General features: G+C 34.4%; 2 protein-coding genes across 2 annotated transcripts; both read left to right on the top strand.

Annotated features, from left to right (window-relative positions):
• Positions 1-3,182: 3,182 nt before the first annotated feature.
• LOC133338270 (ell-associated factor Eaf-like) lies at positions 3,183-11,332 on the top strand. Its single transcript, XM_061546446.1, has 5 exons — positions 3,183-3,297; positions 3,372-3,450; positions 3,529-4,141; positions 8,340-8,547; positions 11,325-11,332. The coding sequence occupies exons 1-5, from the start codon at positions 3,243-3,245 to the stop codon at positions 11,330-11,332; spliced, it is 963 nt and encodes a 320-aa protein (XP_061402430.1). The 5' UTR covers positions 3,183-3,242.
• A 5,009-nt stretch (positions 11,333-16,341) lies between these two features.
• On the top strand, positions 16,342-20,972 carry LOC133338272 (lactoylglutathione lyase). The gene is made up of 5 exons (XM_061546448.1): positions 16,342-16,431; positions 16,511-16,647; positions 16,716-16,802; positions 20,650-20,763; positions 20,838-20,972. Exons 1-5 carry the CDS (start codon positions 16,360-16,362, stop codon positions 20,962-20,964), a joined length of 537 nt encoding a protein of 178 aa, XP_061402432.1. The 5' UTR covers positions 16,342-16,359; the 3' UTR covers positions 20,965-20,972.
• The last annotated feature ends 910 nt before the right edge of the window (positions 20,973-21,882 follow it).

The following is a 21,882-nucleotide window of genomic DNA, read 5'->3' as shown; positions in this document are numbered from 1 at the left end:
ATAGCCGACGTAAAAAAAGTTGACAACAACAACACAGACATAAAATTTTTTTTTTGTACGTTATCAGCCTCGAACTTTGTGTTATGAAATTTTAAATTGCACTTTTTTCTGAGTTTTGTTTTTGTGCTACCTATTACCACCACGACCACCTATCTACCTATTGCTGTTGTTGATGACGGATTTATTATTATTTAAAATGCAAGATAATTTTGTTTTGTTTAATTTTTTTCACTTTAACATTGAAAAATGTTCGAATTGATTGATAAGGTGTTTTTGATGATGATAGGTGTGAAGGAATATATATTTGGATGAGACGATTTTTCCTGCACAACGGTTGTTTAGAGGATTTAATGTGATTTTGAGCCATAATTGTTATAAATGAATAGATTTCTAGAGATTTCTAGATAAGGAGACCGCAGCAAGGTTGACTCCTTTCCAGAGCGCACCAAAGTCGCCAACATTTTTCACGAGGAAATCTTTATATTTCCTGTTCAAACAGTTGATGACTTTGGCATCATTCCGCATGAAGGCACTACCAAACTGACGATTACCCTGACGATTATCCACAGACGATAGCCGACCGAAGGGCTCTTTCAAAGAGCAACCAATGACTATCACTAATTCTGCCATAAGAATCAGATTTGTCAATGATTGCCACTTGAAGGTTTTCGTCCGCAGCTACCTTGGTCGGTCTGTCATATGGGTTACGCTGTCTATGGCTACGAACCTTGGAGTTTTTTTCCAGAGGACGTCTGTACTCGACTTTTTCTCCGCCGTTTGTTGTCCAGCGACAGCCGCATATGAGGTAGACGGGTCAGCCAGACGCGAAGTCATCGTCTTCTTGGGTGAAGGTTGCGGACTTCCTGAAGAGCGGATGCGCTTCACAGATTTGCTCTGTGGGGCGGCATTTGCTCTCCCAGGAGACGATGTTTCCTTACCGGACTTTCCCTTCTTCCTATTTCGACCACTGGTGGATCCACCCAAAGCTTCAGCTTCACCTTTGTTGCTAGGCGTAAAATCGGGCTTTGAGACAGAGCGCCCTGCACACGTAGATCACCCTTATGGGTGACATTTTGTTTCGGGATGTTCTCAGTAGCCTTTTCCTTTGCCTTTGCAGAAGTCGGATTAGCACCTTTGTCAGAGACAGTGGGCTTCGCCGATTCCACCACTTTTATGCGAGCACTAGGATTCGGGAGGGAGGTCCTGTTTATCTCGAGTTCATGATGGAGAGCGTGCGGATAGATTCTATCGGACTTCGCTACGAATCTCATCTTGCCCTTGGGCTCCGCCGATTCCACCACTTTTATGCGAGAAGTAGGATTCTGAAGGGAGATCCTGTCCATCTCGAATTCACGATGGAGAGCTTGCGGATAGATTCTATAGAACTTCCTTACGAATCTCATCTTGCCCTTGATGAGGTGAACCTCCCTCTCCGAAATCAAATTCGCGTCACGCCCCACGAATTTGCGGAGATACGAAACAGCACGTTTGTAGTGTTTCGCACCAACTACCTTTGGGGCCTTTCCAACATTTGAGCCGCTGTCCGTTGCTGGGATCTCGACAGATTCCCCATCGTTGGACATCGCCTCCGTCGCAGATTGCCTCTGAAGTTTATTGTCGGCAAGTGCTGACACAGGACCTGTTGTAGTCAGACTTGAAGTCGGTCGGTCAAAAGGTTCTGCGCTTCTTTCGTTAATACTACAAAAATCCCTGTGTAGTCTTGGCTGGGATCACCGTGGTGTCCAGCTCATCATCAGTTAGGGTGAGATTCAGTAGCAGTTCCTCCGGAAGCGTATCCCCACATTGCTCTTCCGGTATCAGTCTGTCTAACTGGTCGAAGATTTCCTTACTTTGCCTTGACCTGCTCATTTGCCAAAGGAATAGCCATTCGTTAACGTTCGGATTTGAAATTGATGCACTTGTAACAGATACAGCTGCAGGTGCCAAAGCATCCACACCTAGAACAGCCGGATCACAATCGCTTGATCTCGACGACACGTGGCTTGTGACCTCATCAACGATTGCCGCCGGTACTGGGTTATTAACTCCCTGCATCCTAACTTTATTAATTTTGCTCCGTTTACCAAATCGTAGTTAATTAATTTAAGGGCACTACCCCGATCCATTTTGGTCCACGGGGGATCCGAAGATCCCCAAGGTTTCCACGAAGTGCAGAGAAAAGTTCAGTTTCAGTTTCACCTGCACATCATGGAGCCCCCCTTCCCATCGGTCACCAGCGAAAACGCGCCCCTAAAGTAAAGCAACTTGGATCTGTAGGCCATTTTTTGTTAAATGTCTCGGATAATTATGAACTCTATTTTAGGGAATAAGTTATAGAATGGAGTCGTTTTGGTTCTGGGACCCCACTGTATTTTTCTGGGAACCCAACAAACACTAATGAATTTATTCATATAACGTAGAGCTAATCCATTCCAATCGATTTACGGCTTCATAATTGTTCTTATAGTACCCTGAGAAGTGCTTATGAGAGAGCTGCAGTTATTATAAGCGTTCATTGTGCCGATCTAGAGATAGTACCTCTCTTTTGAAGCCAAGTGGTTTGACATTTATGATGCCTCATTCTGGTTTCTATCTAACCAGAGATTTCCATTAATTCCATAATTTCCATTAATTCATTATTTGATGACTCTGCTAAGTCAGATTTTGGAAAACCTGCCTTGTAAACATCATTTGTAGTAAAAAAGTCAGAATAAACGTTTACGTTATTTACCACGTTCTAATGACCATTTCCAGTTTATTTAAATATACTATAAAATAAAATTAATAAAAATTAGTTATTTATTTTCTTTTCTATTTTTTCAGTTAGTTCCGGTGTGCCTCATACCATATATAAGGGAAATCAAAAGAAATACACAAAAGAATGTATACTCATATACGATAAAAGAACTGGTGATATAACATTAGAAAAATTAAATCACAACATACAAGTGAAGAAAACGCGGTAAGTTGAATATCGTAACAATCTACCTTGCTGGTCCGTGAGGCTTGACCTCAAGGATAAGGATGATAAAAATTAGAATTATATATTCGAATGATTATTTACATTTTTTGTCCTCTTTTACAGCGAAATGACAAACAAGCCAAGTGTACCTATTCCTTCGTCAATGCCAGCAGTTGGTGGTGGTGGCCATATTGGTGCTGCTTCATCAGCATCATCATCATTGTCATCAACGGCGACGGCAAGCACAACAGGACCAGCGCCAAAACTAGAAAACAGTACAATGAGAATAACATCCAAAACAAAAGTTTCAACAGGCAATAGAAGAAATACGATAAGTGAGTAGCAAATAGAACTTTTATTACATAGAAAGTTTTAAAAAAACATTTTTTGTTTTATTTTTCTTTTTCAGTTGAGTTAAAGTCACGCAATTCCCCAATGCAGGGCTCACCATCGGCTGTTGTTAACCGAAGTCCTCAGTCGGCACCAGCGTATGTTATTTTGATATTATTTTCTAAATGTTTGCAACAGATTTAAACTTTTTGTCTTTTTCTTTCCTTTTCTTACAGTTGGAATGCCAATAATGGCCAGGCTACCTTACCTAGTATACCCATGATTGTTGATGATGATGATTCTATGTTTGGCATTGGTGGTGGTGGTAGTGGCGGTGGTGCTGCAGCTGGTGGCGGTCTTAATTCCGGTGGCTATAATAATAATCTTGCTAATGTCTCTGCCTCATCATCCTCCTCAACATCGAGTCATAATAATTCTGGCCAAGAATTTGATTTTCAACAATTGCTCCAGGGTGCTATATCATCACCAACCAAACAATCAAAACAATCATCGTCATCACATCACAGTAATCAAAAACGACACAACAATCACCAGCGGCAACAGCAGCAGCAACAACAACAGTCTTCACAAACGCAACAACTACATCAATGGCAACAGAATCTGCAACATCAGCAACAACAACAGCAGCAACAAACACAAAATTCATATAATCGTTATAATGGCAATGGCAATTCCTCTTCTTCCTCATCGTTATTTAGTAATAATCATCATAGCAATAATCTACAGAATAGCAATCATAATAATAGTAGCAGTAATAACTATCATCAAACTAACTATGATATTGCCTCATCGCCAACATTGGCAATTGAAGCAGCAGCATTGGAACAGGTATGTAAAAAAAATCTGGAAATTATTTTTTTTTATAGTGAAATAACTTTGTTCTGTGTTGTTTTGTTCGACCTTTTGATTCTTATATAATAAAACAATATATTTTTTCGAGCTTGAGGTCTTTTTTATTTTTCAGGATCAATATTTCGCAATTGTTTTAAATTGCATCTTCAGGATAATCTACAAACAATTTTGAAATTAATGACATTAATTATACAGAATGAAGTGACAAAATCGCTTACAAATAAACTAGTGTCAAGTTTACTTAAAACTATGATAGACTTCACTATCGTCGTCGGATGTAAATATTGCACTGAGTTTATTTTAGTTTATTGCACGATCTCTCTTTCTGTGTAAGGTGTCTGTAACAGTAAGCTGCGTTGTCTGTGTCGCTCTTAAAATTAATTCTCTTTGTTGTTGGTAGGTTGTTTATGTGTAGCATTTCCAATGTAAGTCTCCTATTGTAATTGTTTTCTGTTTGAAGTATTTGTACTTTATCAAAGTTTGGTCTATGGTTGTTGTTCTTACAGTGTTCTGCAAGTGCTGTTTTTTGTGTATTATTCTGATTCCTTAATTTAATGTCAGATTTGTGTGCCGATAATCTGGTTTTTAATTTATTTTTTGTGGTTCCAACATACACCTGTTTACATTTTTCTTCATCGTTTCCATCACATTCTATTTTATAGATAACATTGTGTTTTTCCAATCTTTGTATCTTGCTTTTCGTGTTGGAAAATAACGTTTTTAGCGTATTATTTGTTTTTTGGGCCACCTTATATTTTTCTTTATCAAATAAATTTGCATTCTGAAATCTTTCTGAAATTATTGGGATATAAATCATTGATTTGTATTTGGATTTTGTTAGTTTCCTTTTGTATGTTATTTGTTATTTTGTTTTCTTTGCAGATTATGTTGTCTTTCTCCTCTTGTGTTAGATGTTTCTCTAATTCAGTATCTAATGTTTGAGGAGGAAAGAACTTACAAATCAATGATTTATATCCCAATAATTTCAGAAAGATTTCAGAATGCAAATTTATTTGATAAAGAAAAATATAAGGTGGCCCAAAAAACAAATAATACGCTAAAAACGTTATTTTCCAACACGAAAAGCAAGATACAAAGATTGGAAAAACACAATGTTATCTATAAAATAGAATGTGATGGAAACGATGAAGAAAAATGTAAACAGGTGTATGTTGGAACCACAAAAAATAAATTAAAAACCAGATTATCGGCACACAAATCTGACATTAAATTAAGGAATCAGAATAATACACAAAAAACAGCACTTGCAGAACACTGTAAGAACAACAACCATAGACCAAACTTTGATAAAGTACAAATACTTCAAACAGAAAACAATTACAATAGGAGACTTACATTGGAAATGCTACACATAAACAACCTACCAACAACAAAGAGAATTAATTTTAAGAGCGACACAGACAACGCAGCTTACTGTTACAGACACCTTACACAGAAAGAGAGATCGTGCAATAAACTAAAATAAACTCAGTGCAATATTTACATCCGACGACGATAGTGAAGTCTATCATAGTTTTAAGTAAACTTGACACTAGTTTATTTGTAAGCGATTTTGTCACTTCATTCTGTATAATTAATGTCATTAATTTCAAAATTGTTTGTAGATTATCCTGAAGATGCAATTTAAAACAATTGCGAAATATTGATCCTGAAAAATAAAAAAGACCTCAAGCTCGAAAAAATATATTGTTTTATTATATAGTGAAATAACTTTAAATATGGAAATATGGAAAGCCGGAGAGGATATAAATTAGAGTAAATTTTGGGTGTAAGAATAAAATTTAATGCTATCGGACGCTTTCACAGCACACATCATTCTAGACTCATTTCAGTGCGCTGCGTCAAATTTCGTGCAAGTCGAAGGATATATAGGGACTTTGGTGCACCATTTACATTAAATCGGACGAAATTATATATGGGTGATATATATATATATATAAATCAGACTCGATTTTCACGAAACTTAACACACATCATTGTAGACTTAATTCAGTACGCTATGCTAAAATTCGTGGAAATCGAATGAAATATCGGGACTTTGCAGCACCATTTATGTTAAATCGGACGAAAATATATATGGGAGCTATATCTAAACCTGAACCGATTTTCGCGAAACATAGCACACATCATTTTAGTCTCAATTCAGTACGCTATGCCAAATTTCGTGCAAATCGAAAGAAATATCGGGACCTTGGTGCACCATTTACATTAAATCGGACGAAAATATATATTAGAACTATATCTAAATCTGAATCAATTTTCCAAATAAATGAGCTGTGCCAAATTCCATCCAATTCGGATTTTAAATGCGACCTGTACTTTGTTTATAATTTAACATCAACAGAAGACCGTAAATATTTTTGGTCCCAGCTGGCGTATATTTCGAAGTCACTTTTAGAAGACAATAACTGTCTGATAGAGGGACAAATCGGTAGATCCAAATCTTGTACGGAATTAGGATGCCCCACCTGAATATGGGCCGCACTTTCCTTGACCATAGGAAAGCAATTGGCAAGAATTGGGAGAGTTCACCTTCACATAATATTTCTTCTTAAGTTCTGATAGCAGAAAATAATTATCTACACATTATTACGGCAGCATGTTTACCTGCTGGTCTAATACCCGAGAGGAGACTTAATTAAACATCAGAGATATTCGTGCTATTTATGAGCATGATGATAAGCTTCGTAATTCTAACCAGTAGAATAGACGATTAGTAGAGGAGCATAAGCGGAATAAAAATGTGTCATCTGAAGTGTTAGGAAAATAGAATGATAGAACTCCAGTGATATTTAACGACGCAATGATGACTGACTAAAATATTTAACGGACAGCATTGTTTCCAAATCCTCAAATTGGCAAGTGGTTGCGTTGACCGAAGCCAGACGAGGACGCTAGCCTATAGAAACGAACATTCTTTTCCAACATAAAAGTTACTACTCTATAGAAAAAAATTTTTTTTCTATAGAAAATATTTTCCTGTGGTTTAGAGGATTTTGTCCTATATCAAATATCAATACTCCTCAAGCCCTCTCGAATTATTTTATAGAAAAATCTTTCCTAGTATTAGAGAATTTTTTTAATTTTTTTCCTATAAAAGTTTTACTCTGAAATTTTTTTTTCTACTGACCAAAAATGTCTCTCTGGCTCAGAAGAATATTTTTCTGTGAAGGAAATCTTTCTCTGGGCCAGAAACTATCGAAAAAACCCTCTAGCCTAGGGAGAGATATTTTTCTATTTAGAAAAACACTCTGGCTTAGAAGAAGACTATTTTCTTGAGAAATAAAATCCTCCGGCCTTAGGAAAATATTTCTTACGTCTCCGAGGAAACCCTTCTTTTCTATGTTAGGTTAGGTTAGGTTTGGGGATGAGAGCAGGACTGGGCAACGACACAGGAGATGCTCAATTGAATCCGTCTCCTCCTCGTCAACGCAGAGTCTACAGTAATCAGAAGCATCACGGTCCCATTTACTGGTTTGATGGCTTTAAGAGCCGCTTGACTATCAACGATCTCCAGATCTTATATGAATTCCGCTGACTTCCAAATCGCGAGGAAAGCTCAAGGCCTAGCCTTTCACAGTAGACGCCAGCCCCTGTACCTTCTTCCATCTTGGATTAGTCTGTATATGGTGATATATAGTCAAGTTCAGCATTGCGTTCAAACCTGCTTGTGGGGTGCTCCTCGTGGCTCCTGATGTACCTTATCTAGTTTGCTTAATATATAATAACTTCCTGAGGCCATACTGATTGATTTTTTCTTTTGAATGAAAACCCTAAGGAACCTATGGACAACTTTTTGTATAAAAAAACATTTCTCACTTGCCGTCGTCAGGAACTATCAAGATCATGGGAAAAAATTAATTTGCCTAAGATTTTTTTGTAGAAAAGAAATCGCATTTAACGCCAAATATGACAACCCAAAATACTCGTGTTCAAATTCGACAGCATGTCATAGCTCTTGGAATGCATGTGAACTAATAAAACTGTGAACCTAATAGAAGAAAATATCATATCAAAAGGAGCTATAGGTTTTAGATATGACAATTTTTTGGTTATTTATCGTATATAATTAAATTTCGGAGAGTCGCATATAGGAAACTTTATACTCTTTGCTCTTTGTTAATAATATTCTCTTCTCTTTTACTATTTACAGAACATTGCATCCGATTTAAGTTCATCCAGCTCAAGTTCAGATTCTGAATCTAGCGGCAGTGAAAGTGGCTCCGATTCCGATGACAGCACTGAAGATGATCGACCACCCACAAAGGCTGCGGCGGCACAAATGATGAATCAATTGCCCAATTTGGGTAATGCACCATCTTCGCCGCAAATGCATTACAATCCACACACAAACAGTCAAAGTAATCATCATCATCAGAATCATCTCAACAGCAGCAGCAACAACAGTCATCATCATCAACAGCAGCAGCATCAGCAAAATTCCGAAACAAATAATTCAAATTCGCTTGGTAACTTTGGTTTCAATGATGGTTTTCCCAATGATTTATTGCAAAATGATTTACAATTGTCATCGAATTCATCGGATGATGATTCGGATTAGATGGGATATAATCATCCCAACCCTTTATGGTTAAAGGGGATATTAAAATAGAAAAAATGGAAAAAACCAAAACCATTCTCTCATACACCTTTTCATACTCACACACACATATACAAGTTCACTTCAGTTGAAGAAACAAGAAAAAAAGGATAAATGAAAAAACTACCACACTAACACAAGCTCACCTGCATACACTCTCACACACCCACAGCCACTCAAAAAACCCCAAATACTTTTAGTATATTTTTGTAAAAATAATTAAAGAAGATTAAGACAAAGAAACCATATAAAATATATAGATAATAATTATAAAGAAACAAGAAAACTAAAATCGAAAACAAATGTGTTTATAAAGCAGCAGCAAGAAGTAATAATTTTGTAAAAAAAGATTTAAGAAATGGATAGAAATATGGGCGGGGAACAACAACAAATAATTACAATTTTGTATGAAAAATTTATAGTTAATATTTTAAACAAAGCAAAAACAAAAAAAAAACTGAAACTAATTAATTATGTTGATAAAGAAAAGTTGTGTTTTTTAAATAATAAAAACTTTATTTTTTATTGCCTTTTAAACAAAAAAAAAATCTATTGTTTTGTTTTTTTTCTTTATTTTATTTTTCTAAGTTAATTTAGCTTCTGCTCCTTTCCAATAACTTCTATTTTATTTTTATATAAAAATACAACCATATAAATATTATAAATATAAAACAAAAAACAATTAAATATATATTTAAAATATGAAAAAAATGAAAAATAACGTGAAACTTATTATTAAAAGTTAAATAATGGTGTATTTTATAGTTTTTGTTTGTTTTTTATTATTACAATTATTATTATTATTAAATTTTATTAATGATATTTCAGTTTAATTTTAGTAAAATGTGTTTTTATGTTCTTTAGTTTAAAACAAAACAAAAAAATCGATGAAAATTAATGGAGTTGATGCAAACCACGATAATAATTACAATGTATAGCAGAAAAGAAAAAAAAAAAACAAAGAAGAAGGATGAACGATATTTTTTTCCACCATGTGTAGTTACAATTTTTATTTTAAAAATGTAAAAAAAAACTTTTGTTTAAACAATCTTCTTGTTAAAAGAACCAACCATTGTTGTGCTAAAGAATTCCTTTTTTAAATATTTTCTTTTCTCTCGTTTTCTTAAGACACACATACATACACAAATTGCCAATACTTGATTCTTTTTATTCTTAAATATATTAATTATTATTAATAGTTTTTTTTTTAATTTATTTTTTATTGAATTTAGTAAATTTAAGAGTTATACTTATGACAAAATAAAAACAACAACAAAAACCCAATTAAAATCATAAATCAAGCAAAGCAAAGAATATATAAAAAAATGAAGAAACCTTGGACGAAGTAACAAATTATATGAGACCAGACGAAAATTAATGAATACAAAACAACAGCAACAAAATGAAAATAAAAAACAAAAATTTTACATATTCTAATAAATATAAAAAAAGAAAAAAAAACATATATAACAAAAAAAAAAATATATATGGGCATTGTTTTTTGGAAAGGACTTTGACAAATTAAAATTCTTGGTAAGTTTCAAGGCCTATATAAGTATGTAATAAGTAAGCGAATTCTTAGAGAAAACTTAAGTATAACGTAATTTTTTTGTCGAGGCGAAAACTAATTGTTTCGCCCAAGATTCAAACCTTGGTTTTGCCTTTCAATAAAAAACACAACCTAAACAGATCACAATTTAAAATTTTGTAACATAATTTACTTGAAAAATTTCTTTAAAATCTTCAAATTTTTCTTGTTTGGATTTGTTTCGGCTTAAGGTTAAATAAAATTCAGTATTTTGTTTTCTGCTTTTTTATTTTTTATTCTCCAATATTTCGACTATCTTCGACAGTCATCTTCAGGGAAATACTAAAAGATACAATTATTTAATAAGGTTTTCACAGAATAATATAACACAAATATTACGTTATGAGAGAAGCTACAGGTTTGTTACACCGTCTATGCTAAACTAAACTTTAATTCGTCTGTGCTTATGAACTAAATTTCTATACATATGTGCACAGTGGTCCGTGTCAGTCTTGTAATTCATTCTCTTCTCTTGCGGTACATTTATTATATTAAGCATTTCTAAAGTAAATCGTCGTTTATAATTGTTTTCTTGTGTCAAAATATCAACGTCTTTGAAATTTGGCGTATGCCCCGTCATTGTGCAATGTGCTGCAAGAGCCGTCTTTTGTTCTAATGGCTTGTCTGCATTTTGATCCGACTTATGTCCAGAAAGTCTTGTCTTTAGTTTGGTTTTTGTTGTACCAACATACACCTTTTGGCATAAGTTGGTTTTGTCCCCGTTACATTTTATCTTATATACTACATTGCACTTGTCTTCTTTTTTTATTTTCGATTTTGTCTTGCTGAATAGGCTATTGATACTATTTTTAGATTTTAGGGCTAGTTGATAATTGTGTTTGTCATAGATATTTGAATTGCTCAATCTCTCGGAAAGTCCTGGTATATATGTCATTGGCTTGTACGATTTTTCTTCTTTTTCAATTTTGGTTTTATTTTTCGATTTACAGGATTTTAGTAGTTCGCGAGAATAAAACTAGTCTCTCTCATTGACGACCACTTACAACACACGAAACTAAGTATAAGAGATAAGATTATTATTGACACAGTGGGTAAAACAAAACAATTTTTGAATCAACAGAAAGACATTTTGATATTAAACGCGGATAAAGGGGGAAAGACGGTTGCTATGTACAAAAATTACTACGAAACAAAAATGAAAAATATGTTACGGGATATGTGCATATATAGAAGATTAAAACGGGACCCAACATCTAACCTACAAAACAAAAACAAATTGACGGAGAAATTGTACAACATGAATATCATAAATTTGCAGGAAAAGTATAAAATGACGACTTACACATCAATTGCGCCAAGAATATACGGCTTGCCAAAAATACACAAAGAAGGAATACCCCTCAGGCCCATATGTTCATCTATTAATTCCCCAACGTATGAACTTTCAAAATACATTGTACACATTTTAAAGAACTTGACCAAGAATTCATGTTACAACATTAAAGACGCCATGGAGATGAGAAGAAGAATTAATGACTTATCAATAGAAGAAGACGAGATTTTACTATCATTTGACGTTATCTCACTATTCCCCAGCATACCTATAAATTTAGCATTGAAGACTATTACCGAAAAATGGGACATAATAAAAGAATATACAAATATACAAAAGGACCTCTTCATAGAAATACTAACTCTTTGTATAAAAGATTCAAGATATTTCATTTATGATGACAAGGTGTATGAACAGAGAAAAGGACTACCGATGGGATCTCCAGCGTCACCGATTATTGCAGACATAGTAATGGAGGAGTTATTGGACGCTACAATGGAGAAATTGACACACAAACCAAAAGTGCTTACCAAATATGTGGACGATATATTCTGCATTGTAAAAAGAACGGAAATAGACAACACTTTAAACATCCTCAACTCATTTGATAAACATGTACAATTTACACACGAAATAGAAGAAAACCAAAAATTACCATATCTTGACGCAATGATAATTCGACAAGGCCAAAAATTAACAATAGATTGGTACCAAAAACCCACCGCATCTGGACGATTAATAAATTTCTATTCAAAACACCCCAGACGCATAAAAATAAATACGGCCACAAACTTTATAAACAGAGTATTAAACATAAGCGACGAACAATTTCACCAACCAAATGAAGAAAAGATACGATACATATTAATAAAAAATGATTTTCCATTAAAAACAATTGACGAACTACTAAAATCCTGTAAATCGAAAAATAAAACCAAAATTGAAAAAGAAGAAAAATCGTACAAGCCAATGACATATATACCAGGACTTTCCGAGAGATTGAGCAATTCAAATATCTATGACAAACACAATTATCAACTAGCCCTAAAATCTAAAAATAGTATCAATAGCCTATTCAGCAAGACAAAATCGAAAATAAAAAAGAAGACAAGTGCAATGTAGTATATAAGATAAAATGTAACGGGGACAAAACCAACTTATGCCAAAAGGTGTATGTTGGTACAACAAAAACCAAACTAAAGACAAGACTTTCTGGACATAAGTCGGATCAAAATGCAGACAAGCCATTAGAACAAAAGACGGCTCTTGCAGCACATTGCACAATGACGGGGCATACGCCAAATTTCAAAGACGTTGATATTTTGACACAAGAAAACAATTATAAACGACGATTTACTTTAGAAATGCTTAATATAATAAATGTACCGCAAGAGAAGAGAATGAATTACAAGACTGACACGGACCACTGTGCACATATGTATAGAAATTTAGTTCATAAGCACAGACGAATTAAAGTTTAGTTTAGCATAGACGGTGTAACAAACCTGTAGCTTCTCTCATAACGTAATATTTGTGTTATATTATTCTGTGAAAACCTTATTAAATAATTGTATCTTTTAGTATTTCCCTGAAGATGACTGTCGAAGATAGTCGAAATATTGGAGAATAAAAAAAAATAAAAAAAGCAGAAAACAAAATACTGAATTTTATTTAACCTTAAGCCGAAACAAATCCAAACAAGAAAAATAATACATCACAGGTTAACAAAAATAACAAAAACAATCTTAAAATAGTCAAAAAAAAAAAAAAAAATAAATTGATTGATTGATGACAAATTATTAATATTTTCGATTTGACGTCTAACATCATTATATAGGTAATAGGTTTCAAAATATGATTTGACAGGAAACTTAATACTCAGCTGTCCTTACTGTCCGACCTTATATAGGTCTTGATAAGTTTGAAACGTTTTTTGGATAATTCCAAAACCCCTACCCCTATTATAACTATTTTGAGATATTGGGAAGTGTGAATTCAAATTCATTATAAAGAGGGGATTCACATTTCCCATTATTTGTGACAATGATTTTATATTTTTGATTGGATACAAATTTATGTGACGACTCATCACTCCATTCGGAGTTCAAAAAAGACTAAGGATCTTTAATATCATATCCTTGTATCTCCTGCGAACAAATTACCATCTATTATAGTTCAAGTTTTGCACTTAGAGAATTCGAACAGAACCTATGCGATTCTTGTAGAGGAACAAAACGCGGTATTCTTGCGTAAAATATTTGTAAAGGGGGTAGCTGCCTTTGCAATTAATTCTACACTTCAATGACCGTCCCACGGCAGCTGGTTCAATGCCCCGGATTGACTGAAAACAGGTGTAAAAGTCCTTCAGTTCTTTTCGGTCGACATTTTTTTACCCTCCACAACTTGGGGTACATTCAAAATTCCTTTATATGGGGAATATGTTATGGTGTTATGTGGTGTTCCACTCTGTAATTTGGAACACTACACACTAGAGTAACTTCGGATAATGTGGACCACCCGCCATATCTAAGAAAATGCTTGAAATATGTCAATGTCGCCTTGATAAATGTTTTCCTAATTAGTGAAAACAAACATCAAACTTGGTAGAAAATATAGCTCTGATTGTAAAAGTGTGATTTGAACATTTTTTAGCACAATAGTCGAACGTTTTTACAAAATAGTCGAGCACTTTGTTTTTCTCGAATATAAAGAAGTTATGTGATTTTCTTGGTTTCTTTAAGAAATATATACGTTTAGTTGTAATAACAATCGGTGATTTTTAAATTTTTATTCATTTTTGAAGCCGATAATTATTTTTAAATAAAAATATTCAATGTCAGGTAATGTGCGAGGAGGTATTCTATCCTCTGAAAACTCGATATGCGAAATTACAGGTGCTTCGGTTGGATAATGCCTAGCTTCATTATCCAACCGAAGCACCTGTAATTCAAAATACCACAAATGGGGCGGTACCCTTAAATGGAGGCTATTCCAAAACAATAATCCACATATTTTTGATTTGATACTCAATGTACATCCAAATTTGTTGTTGGATGACGTGTCTAAAACCCCCAAAATGCCGAAAAATGGGTGGTGCTGTTATATGGGGGTTACCCTAAAAAGTGGACCAATATTCATAATTTCCAGTAGGAAGAGTTAATACTTAATGAGAATCAAACATAATAAATTACAGCCAATTAGATTGAAAATCGTGTTAAAAATCCCCATAATACCGAATATTTTGGGGTACCGTTATATGGAGATACCATAAGAAGAGGACGAATATTGATCATTTTCGGTAGGAAGATTTAATACTCAATGAGAACAAAACGTAGCAAATTACATCCAATTCTTTTGAATAACAAGTGTGGAACTTGAAAACTACAGCTTCGAGGTAGTGAACGATTTTATATTCTTTGGTAAACAAAACAAAGCTTTGAAATCATGGCCACCTCTCGCCAGACCAAACTCACACTCTACAAGACGCTGATATTACCAGAAGGGGAAGGCCACGAATCCGATGGAAAGATCAAGTAGAAGACAACATCTCGGAAAATTGTCGTTCAAATTGGATGAGGTGAGCACAAGACCGACGCGCCTGGAAATCTTTTTTATGCTCGGCTTATGGAACAACCGTTCTGTCATAAGCCAGCTAAGTAAGTAAGTATACTTTTAACCCTACAAGAACCCAGAATGTGAAATTAAAACCACTTTGGTTGGAAAATCGGATAAATCATTCAAAATGCCGAAAATTACCAAATTACAGGAACTTTGGCTGTAAAGGTGGCATAAACCTTAAAAATGAAAATGAAGACGGAACGACTTTATGGGGACTATGTCAAAACATAAACAATTTTTTGCAATTATGCTTCTTACCTTCTAAGAACATGGAATGCCATTGAAAAATTTTGGCAAATATTTTTCTAACCTCCCATGAATCCTAAATTATAAATAGTAGCCACTTGGTGGAAACCGTGGAATGATATAGGTATGTATAAATTAAATATTGAGATCTCTTTCGTGATTTTAGTTGCCGGACATGGCTAAATAGCCAAGAAATTTTATTCTGATCAAAAAGGGGATGACAAATTTATGTAGACCCACATTAGGAATACCGGTTGAAGATAAAGAATGCAATTATTATTATTCTATGACCTGTTCCGTACTGCAAGAATCTACTACTTTTTACTACGATAACAAATTTTCCTTTAAGATATAGAAGAAAATAGTAAAATCTTGTAGATTCTTGCAGTACGGGAACAGACCACTAGTAATCCTTCATTGCTTTCGAATAAATGCTAACCTATCAATTTCAGCTGTTCAAAATATTCAATATTCCCCTTCAAACTATACCGCAAAATTCCCCCAAACATTGCAAATTAATCACATTGGCAGCACCATTTTATAAAACACACTCACACGCCCATATGGATACCACTACAAATGTACTGACCAGCTCCCCACCACATGTTGACACAGCAAACGGCGGCAGAGAGATAGTAAATTAGTCAAGTATTTTTAGTTGAAGCACACCACAGTTTATTGGCAGCAGGAGAGAGAGGTACGTCTTTTTTTATTTCCATTCCCAAAAAATAAACAACTCTAGATTGTTCTTAAAAAAATTTTGCAAAAAATTAATAAAAACTATTAAACTATTTTCAATTAGGAATTTGCAAAATAAACACAACAACATGGCTGAATTAACTGGTCTAACCAATTCCGAGGCTGAGGAATTATGTAAACCAGCAGATCCCTCAACTAAGGTAGGTATTTGGAGGACATAAAATTGGAGCTATGAAATCATTAAAATAATGCCGGTGTTTGTGTGTTTTCTTTTTGCAGGATTTCCTTTTCCAACAAACCATGTATCGCATTAAGGATCCACGCAAATCATTGCCATTCTATAGCAATGTTTTGGGTATGACTCTGTTGCAGAAATTGGATTTCCCAGCTGCCCAATTCTCATTGTACTTTATGGGGTGAGTAGGAGTGACAGAAAACAACAGTTTTTTTTTCGAAATTTAATATTTTATTTATATTGAAATAGTTATGAAAATCCCGCTGATGTTCCCAAGGATACCAAGGAACGCACCAAATGGGCCATGAGCCGTAAAGCTACCGTGGAATTGACACAGTAAGTGTATTAATTTTTAATCGTCATAGAACAAATGTTCAATTAATAGATACTATAGATACTATAAAATCAATACGAACAAAAAGACGCACATACAAACGTGATTAGTTCATTGTGCCCGTGGGTTTGTTTTTTGTTGCGAATTCGGCCGGCATTTCTCCGGTATGCGTATGTGATGTGCCTACCAAATATGTTAACATTTTTATAGACTTAGTACAACAACATCATTATCATAATACGATGATATGACAAAAATTAGATTAGATTGATTTCGAGAATTTGTCAATAGTGTTTGGCGATTGATGGATGATCGTAGTTGACAGCAGGGCAGGGCGGATGAGAACAATTTTTACCAAAAATTTGCCATTCCGTTTACAACACCTCGAAATACTCACCGGAGATCCCATAAATTCTCATAATTTGTTCATAATCTCAATAATAACAAAATTCCGTCTGCATACTGAAATTACGATAAGAATCGCAATATTTAAGAGCTTTGGAATTTTGAACAGACGTTGTTATTCCCATGATGTTTGGTATTAAAAATGGAATATAATGTTTTAATATAGTATCCGCTAGGAACACATCATATAGGTTTGGGGATGTGCAGTCACTTATGTGGCTGGAGCACTCTGAGACCGCCAGGTGCATTGTGATCATCTACGAAGAGAAAAAGAAAAAAATATATGGAGAGATCTATGGGGGGAGAAAAGAAGGGGGGATAGAGAGAGATGAGAAAGAAGTGTAGGAAGGTAAGTATGAGATAGTATTGCTATAGAGATCGGACAGAAGATATATGATGTGTCGAGGTTGCACTTTCCCAACCATTTTAGGTTTCTAATGATGCTGTGGATTAGTGCAGGTTCCGTTGTTGAGAAGAAACTAAGAATCGGTGAAAAGTGAGCACCAACTAGTCTGTGCCGTCTGTAGGCCAGGACTAGGCAGCGACACAGGAGATGCTCAATTGTCTCAGTCTCCTCCTCGTCAACGCAGAGTCTACAGTAATCAGTAGCATCATGGTCCCATTTACTGGCAAAGGCCCTGATATTACAATGACTAGTAATGATTCCTGTCCTTTTGGTGGACAGAGTCGGCCAAATAGATCTTGACACATTGCAACTAGGTTCGTTGAGCCAAAGTTCATAGGCTCTTTCGTCGAAGAACGCCTTAAAGTTCCGATAAAGATAACATATTAGTGGTTTCATAGAGTCATCAATTGCTAGATCTTTAGATTGAGATACTCGCTAGTATCTCAATCTACAGATTCGCCTGCTCTTTCATTACCCATGATGTCACTGTGTCCTGGTACCCAACACAGCCGATAACCGTAAGTAAGTTCTTCCAAAGCTGTTCTACACTCAGATTTGCTTTAACATGATTTAATGGCTTTAAGATTCGCTTGACTATCAACAAAGATAGTCACCGGTTCAAAGTTCTCTGCATCCAGACTATTTATCAATTCCGCTGCTTTTCAAATAGCGAAGATTGCAGCTTGGAAAACACTACCGTTGCTATCCTGCTTGTAGGTTAACTCAAGGCCTAGTCTTTCACAGTAGACGCCAGCCCCTGTACCTTCTTCCATCTTGGATCCGTCTGTATAGAAAGTCAGACCGTCCAGAGGAGGGTTACACTGGTTCCAGTCGCCACTACTAGGAATAACGACGTCTACATCGTCAAAATCAGACTAGTGATATATAGTCGCCTAGTTTTACGCGTTGGTCCAATGTCATACCTGGTTCGTTCAAGATACAACCATGCCCAAAGGCACTACGTGCGGCCTAACACTTAATGCTGAGGCCCAGAGGCCTTAAGATCAGCATTGCGTTCAGAGCTGCTTGTGGCGTGCTCCTCAGGGTTCCTGTTATTAAAGGGAAATCCAAATGTTTGACATTTTGGAATTTGGGTCATGTTTTTTCAACCGAATTGACTTTAATTTTATATTTTGGTTTCTAAAAACTTTCTACTAAAAGTATTTTTCGTTGGTCCCTATATAACAGAGCATCCCAAATTTCGGTATTGCGCATTTTTTTAACCAAAACGGTTACATCAATGTTGGCCCAAGTATTGGGGTAGACCTAAAAATTATCAATATATGCCCTCGGTTTGATATAGCCCACATTTTTTTGAGGACTTCCATATGTTGAAGATCCTAATCCAAACTAATTTTGACAGAAAAATATATCCTCATATTAATATATTAAAAATCTTGATAATTGAGTTCGTCTATATTATCATTTTTCCTATGTCACAAAAACTATGTTCAATCTTCTCTAGTTCTACAGATCTTCACAAAAAGTGGAAAAAACGAATCCGATTCCATTTCCAAAACATTCATAAACAAATATATGTATGTCGTCTACTTTTTTATAGCCTTTACATATAGCGGCGGAAATTTTCCGGAGAATTTACGCACAGAAACGATTCATATACACTACATGTGTATTGGAATGTTGTTTGATATGATTTCATCTTAAATTTTGAATTGTACGCTAAAAAAGCAACAACAATTTAAAGACATAAACAACATATTTGGCTTATCATAATGGAAATTTTAGCATTATTGCTAGACAGTCAAACAGTATGAATGAGAAAATAATGTTTCTATTGGAATATAAATCTAAGCTTATGAGTAGGAGGTAGAAGTTATTACGTAGAGTTTATGGGTTTATAAATTTTATTTATGAGGACCGCTGAACTCTTGAATAGAAAATTTATGTCATGTTATGGCCAATACAATATGACATTATGGCCAAAGAGATTTTTAATTAAATAATTTATTTATTGAAATTCATTCCTTAACACTAAAGCCTTCAAGGCCAATAAATAGTGTTAACAATATATCTTATATTTTCTAAGTAGAACTAAAACTAAAAAATAGAAAATAATTAAAAAGAAAATAGTAAGTATAATCAAGATATAAAAACATAAACATATTGAGATCTATCACAAAAGTAAGACAAAACCAGTTTACAAGCCGTAGCCGAAAAGTTAAAATCATTCTTCAGTTTTCTTATCGAAATAGGATGAGAAACTGTATCAAAAGCTTTAGTTAGATCCGAAGACAGCTCCACGGTATTAATATTAAGATTCAAACTATTACTTATCATATCAGTCATATACAAAAGTAAGCCAGTCGTATTATGACTTTTGCAGAAAGTAAATTAGCCATTGTAAATATATTTTCTCACGTGGGACAATATTTGGATCTTCATGATCTGCTCACAAACTTTAGACAAAACAGGTAGAATGGAAATTGGCCTAAGATCAACAGGACTATTAACAATTTGACATTTAGGTATCCATTCTCCATGATTAAAAATGGAATTAATCAAATCGGGAATATAACCTAGGAAAATATTTCAAACTAAATCTACAGGTATTCATTCCGGATGAAAAATATTTGTACAGCTAATTTTCTATATAGACGCATGTTATAGCCTTATTCTCCCACATTCGTCTATGCAGAAAATGTTCAATATATGCCACCGAAGTGGTTGTAATTTGGCATTCCGTCTTCTTGGGAGTGAACAAAATTTTCGCTGAACAATTTCTTTACATGGCCCATTTTTTGCCATAGACCAATATGACGGTACCACACTATTTTATTTTTTTTACAAATCAGCTGTTATTTGTCTTTGTAAGTTCTTGGAACGTAAAAAGCATCATTGAATAACCTTTTTTATAGGATCAAGTCTTGACATATTGTTTTGGACTTTTCAAGGCCCTTCGAAATTTTGGGTTACTATTTAGTGGTAGAGTTCATAGGCACACATGTTTTATATATTAGTTGCATTTCGTTACCTTAGCTCAAAATCATATTTTTATAATTCTTTATTTTTTCCAACAGCAACTGGGGCACCGAAAATGATCCCGACCAAAGCTATCACAATGGCAATACCGATCCACGTGGATTTGGACACATTGGCATTATGGTACCTGATGTATATGCTGCCTGCAAGAGGTAAATTTTGACATTGACTATTATATACGAAATCAATTAATAATACTTACTTTTTTGTGTGTTTTCAACCTTAGATTCGAAGAATTGGGTGTTGAATTTGTCAAGAAGCCCGATGATGGCCGCATGAAGGGTTTGGCTTTCATTAAGGATCCCGATGGTTATTGGATTGAAATCTTCAATGCCAATACTGTGTGTAATTAAATTGCATTACCTTGCAAGATACCGCCTTAACCATAAATATGTCGCTAACCTTGTATATACGTATACACACACATTGATTTTTTTATAGTAAAAAAAAAACATTTCTATTTACACAATAACAAATTAAGAAGAAAATAAATAAATAAAAAACCAGTTCAAAATTTGTTCTTAATTATTACCTGTCATGCTAAGTAAGATTTCATTCATGCATTCAACAGCAGACACTTCGTGTAGTAGTGCCAACCTTTAGTTCATTCTGGCCAAATTGAAAATAAACAAAAATGTTCGAATGATAGTAGAATTTTGGCATATACACTTTTTACCTTCATGTGTACTTTTCATTCATGTTTCTTTTGTATTTGCATTGAGTTAATCATTGTTTACATGCTCAACAGGGCTGGTTTTTGAAATTTTCTTTCTAATAGGTGACAACAACAGCGTGTCAGTGTGAACAATTTTCACTCGAGTGGACAGTTGTGAAAGGAATTATAGCATACTATATTAATTGATAGATAAAACATAGGTTGAAATGTGGATTGGAATAAATCCCAGAGTAAGACATTTGAATGCAGAGCTAGTATGCTGAAAAAGAGGCCAGGAAAATAAACGTTTTTTTCTCGCAGTGTATTTAGTGTACAGGACAGATTATTGAACGGAATCAGAAGCATATCAGTTGTTGGACATTAAAAAAGAAAAATTGTAGTAAAGCCGGGATATTAAGGAAATAACTTTCTGATATTTCTTATTTCATTCACATTGAAGAAGATACTATGTAGTAGTGGACTTTAAAATAGTGCTATTATTTCGATCATTACTGTATAATTGTTAATAATGGGAATATATGAACACTTTAGCCCCATTTTATTATGAATGTTATATTAAGCTTGATATGACGAATAAAAAATACTCTACTCTCTA

Source organism: Musca vetustissima, unplaced genomic scaffold (assembly GCF_032173495.1).
Source record: "Musca vetustissima isolate MV318-11 ecotype Yass unplaced genomic scaffold, APGP_CSIRO_Mvet_v1 utg10199, whole genome shotgun sequence".
Lineage (NCBI taxonomy): Eukaryota > Metazoa > Arthropoda > Insecta > Diptera > Muscidae > Musca > Musca vetustissima.
Note: the sequence above shows the minus strand (reverse complement) of the source record. Positions and strands in the feature narration are given on the sequence as shown.

Bases quoted from the DNA above. Each gene is read 5' to 3' on its own strand.
- LOC133338270 (XM_061546446.1), top strand. From the start codon at position 3,243: ATGAGAATAACATCCAAAACAAAAGTTTCAACAGGCAATAGAAGAAAT. The intron at 3,451-3,528 runs GTATGTTATTTT...CTTTTCTTACAG, and splicing joins AGTCCTCAGTCGGCACCAGC to TTGGAATGCCAATAATGGCC. The intron at 4,142-8,339 runs GTATGTAAAAAA...TACTATTTACAG, and splicing joins AAGCAGCAGCATTGGAACAG to AACATTGCATCCGATTTAAG.
- LOC133338272 (XM_061546448.1), top strand. From the start codon at position 16,360: ATGGCTGAATTAACTGGTCTAACCAATTCCGAGGCTGAGGAATTATGT. The intron at 16,432-16,510 runs GTAGGTATTTGG...TTCTTTTTGCAG, and splicing joins CAGCAGATCCCTCAACTAAG to GATTTCCTTTTCCAACAAAC. The intron at 20,764-20,837 runs GTAAATTTTGAC...TTTCAACCTTAG, and splicing joins GTATATGCTGCCTGCAAGAG to ATTCGAAGAATTGGGTGTTG.